This window comes from Sphaeroforma arctica (assembly GCF_001186125.1).
Source record: "Sphaeroforma arctica JP610 unplaced genomic scaffold supercont1.1967, whole genome shotgun sequence".
Classification (NCBI taxonomy): domain Eukaryota; class Ichthyosporea; order Ichthyophonida; genus Sphaeroforma; species Sphaeroforma arctica.
The window spans coordinates 1,854-5,473 of NW_014038591.1; the positions used below are offsets into that span (position 1 = coordinate 1,854).

The window sequence follows — 3,620 nt, forward strand, 5'->3', positions numbered from 1 at the left end:
CAGACTACACAGAACTAAACCTCGTCACACGGACTAAACACTAAAGTTTTGGCGCAATTATGTAGAGTAATCTATTTCGGTATTTAGGCACATACTGATTATTAGGAACACGGATAAACATCCAATGATTTACCATCGCTCATCTTTAATCGTGATCTCATCGGCGGGTAGAAAAAGAAAATCAAACACTGGCGAGTCGCGATTTTTTTCTTTAAACTAAAAATTTTATATAAGTAATCGCATATGATTATATCCAGGCTCAGAGGGCTGCGGCTCTGAACTTCTGAAGCTCTGTCTCTGAAAATGCTCTTTTTTTTCCCGACATTCGCGTCTACTGTTTGAGATATTTTTTAAAGAGCATTGGACTACATATTGTACATATGAAACTCTCCGAGTAGAGAAGTAGAGAGACTGATGAGAGAGAGAATATTTGTATTTAGTACATAGGACACAAGAGCCCACAAGAAGAGTAGAGAAGGTCCAAGCCTCCAAGGTCCAAGTCCCACAAGACTCCAAAGTCCAAGACTCCAAGGTGCGAAGGCGACATCACTAATGATAGTTCAAACTTCAAATTTCTATGCGGGGGCCCCGACGCCCCCGAGCCCCCGACTTCCGGTTCAATCAGAAGTTCAAAGTTCATCAGACCAATCACCAATCCCACCTTCCTATTCCCAGCGGCTCAAAACCCAAGCCCCCAAGTCCCCAACAACAAGAGAGAGATCAGAGAAGGAGCCGAAGCCCCGAATGCCCCCTACAAGAGAGAAGTCAGAAGTACGTATGTACATACATGAAACGTGTAGTCATACCCAACACCGCTAAAAGTGCTAAATATAGAGGCGCTCTCTAGAGAGAGATTACCTAGCTCATGCTTTTTAGTCTTTTTTACTCATTAGTTTTATATAACTAGCTCAGAGCGTATGAGCAGAGTAGATACGGGCATTACATTGGCCAAGAACTTACTGCCAAGCAAGATCGGCCTGATGTCACGACTCATGTTTGATGTTGTCTCACTTATGACTTGTCAAATATCAGTTGTCAGTTGTATCTGAATCTCCAGACCTCAGGGCTCAGGGCTCAGTAGTCGTATTTACATACCTGGTTACACCACATGACATGACTACAAGGTATATCAGATCACTCTCTGAGTCTCTAGGGATTCTGGAGTCTGGACCAGCAGAGCACACACAAAAATGGCTTTGCAAAATATGTGGAACTTTTTAGGGTCGTTTTTTTAATTTAATAATAATAATAGCGATATATATGTATCTGTCGACTGCGTCCAAAACATCAAAATCGAAAAAAAAGTAAAATTAGCAATACGAAATGGCAGCAAGTACATTCATGACTTATTTCCAATGCTTCGGAAGCATGAATGATTCACCTACGCTGCCAACGGCAGTGAAATACATCACAGCCAATAACTGTACATCGAAGCAAATCACGTTGTGTGAAAAGCCTATATCATGTCGTTCCCTCTCACTCGCAGTAGACCCTTCGAAGAGGTTTACTGACGAAGTTCATATACAGAATGGGTCCACATGCGTAGTATCGAGTGCCACTGATATTATAACTTCACATCAAGTGGCGTTGAAAAAAGCGCGGTGGGCATATTTACCACAGATGGAGAGAGAATTCATGATTCAGCAAACGATTGGAGCACATCCCAACATAGGGGGTATGAGAAATATAATCAAAGATTTCAATAAGAAAGAGGTTTATTTAGTAATGGAACTCCTCGATGGAGGCGATTTAGTTGACCTAGTTGCAAACACCAAGATAGGTATGACTAGCCGTGAATTCATCTGCTTTGCACTACAGTTGGCCCGTGGCCTGAAACACATACATGACAAGGGAGTGGTACACCGTGATATCAAAGCCGATAACGTATGTACTAGCAAAGGGGACGGAGTGATGAAGTTTGTAGATTTTGGTGAGGCAGCACTTCTCGATGAACCAATTAGAAAGTATAAAACCGGTACACTTCCATACATAGCACCCGAGCTACTCGATGAGCATAGGAAGCTATCCGAAGCCCAGAGTGAAGTCTGTGAAACAGACTTGAAAGCTTGTGACGTATGGTCGTTGGGTATCACATTCTACTCCATGCTGACTTGTAGGCTACCGTTCAAACAAGCCGCGCATGGCGATAAGAACTTTGCTATGTATAGTACCGGGTCTGGTGTTTTCGGACCCACAAAATCGTGGATAAAAATCGAAGGCACTTTGCAAACCCTTATCGCAAATATGTGTGCGGTAGATGTCGCACAAAGATGGACAATCGAAGAGGTCGAGGACTATCTCACAGAACTGTCAAGATAAGTCGTGACTATAAATGTGAGCTCCTATCGGGTAAACATCAAGAAAATATTAGTATGAAAAACAATGCTTTAAAAAAACAATGAATTATTAAGTATAATCCACGAATCACATGCAATAAAACAATTCAAATTTCAACTAGTGATTACAAAAGGTGGCAGTGAAATTATCCAAAACACCTGGCTTCCAAAGTATCTACTGAAACCAAATCACACGACTGTTTTGACGGTACGATAAGAAATTTAGTATCTGTATATTATTCTATTTGCACACGGAACTTCACATACGATTTAGTGCTCTGCTTGTAAGCACGGCGGAGCCCATTATCTTATACTGCATAGCAAACTACTTTGATGACTCTGAGCACACTGAATCCCTATAACATACTGCTGCTCAGATTCTGACCAAATGATGAAATGAACTGACTTTTATTCTCTGGCACTCTCGCCGCTCTTTGACTGTATCCAATTCGCCAGTGTACCGCTCCCCATTCCGTAGCCGCAGGGCAGCGGACGCAGATCGCGAGTCTGTGCGAACAGAGCGCGAAATTGCAAATGTTATTTTCTGCTTGGAATACACCATAGCGAGCACAACAAGTATTGCCAATCATGTTCTGTAAGAGAGTTTCAGGCTTACATCGAACCACCGACTGCACGCGATCAACCTGTTCCTTTGATGGTCTGTTGTGTAGCATCACTACCTGATGATGAGCAATTTATTGTGCTTCGCGACAATGGAAACCTCATAATATGATCTATTCGCACCCACCGAGATACTAAACGATACGGACCCTGCTGACCGTGGTTTGGAAATCGCTTTGTATGTGGCAACTTTCGTAGAGTATATTTGAAATGTGTGCGCTGGCCAATAATTCACTTACTTGACGGGAAGGTGGTGAACCCCAGGCGGGAGGAAAACTGCGATCGCCGTTATTCATATCCTCGTTGAATTTTTTCTCCACCCATTCGCTCAGAGCAGAATCTCCAAATCCGTAACCACCTATTATAACACACATGGTAGTCAAAATAAGGCATTTGATTATACACATCTTAAAAATATATATATAACTATACAGTATAATACACAAAACATGTAAATACACATAAACAAACGCAAATCGCTATAAATTTGATAGCATATTGTACATACTTCAAACCGAACACATACTTCCAAATTTATATATAGAATTTTATATAAATATATAACTCTATATGCGAATACATCCCATTGTGTATATAATTATATATATATATATATATATATATATATATATATATATAGTGTGTGTGTGTGTGTGTGTGTGT

General features: G+C 41.0%; 1 protein-coding gene across 1 annotated transcript; it reads left to right on the forward strand.

Annotated features, from left to right (window-relative positions):
• Positions 1-1,281: 1,281 nt before the first annotated feature.
• On the forward strand, positions 1,282-2,460 carry SARC_11942 (serine/threonine protein kinase). Its single transcript, XM_014293963.1, has one exon. The coding sequence runs from the start codon at positions 1,324-1,326 to the stop codon at positions 2,317-2,319; it is 996 nt and encodes a 331-aa protein (XP_014149438.1). The 5' UTR covers positions 1,282-1,323; the 3' UTR covers positions 2,320-2,460.
• The last annotated feature ends 1,160 nt before the right edge of the window (positions 2,461-3,620 follow it).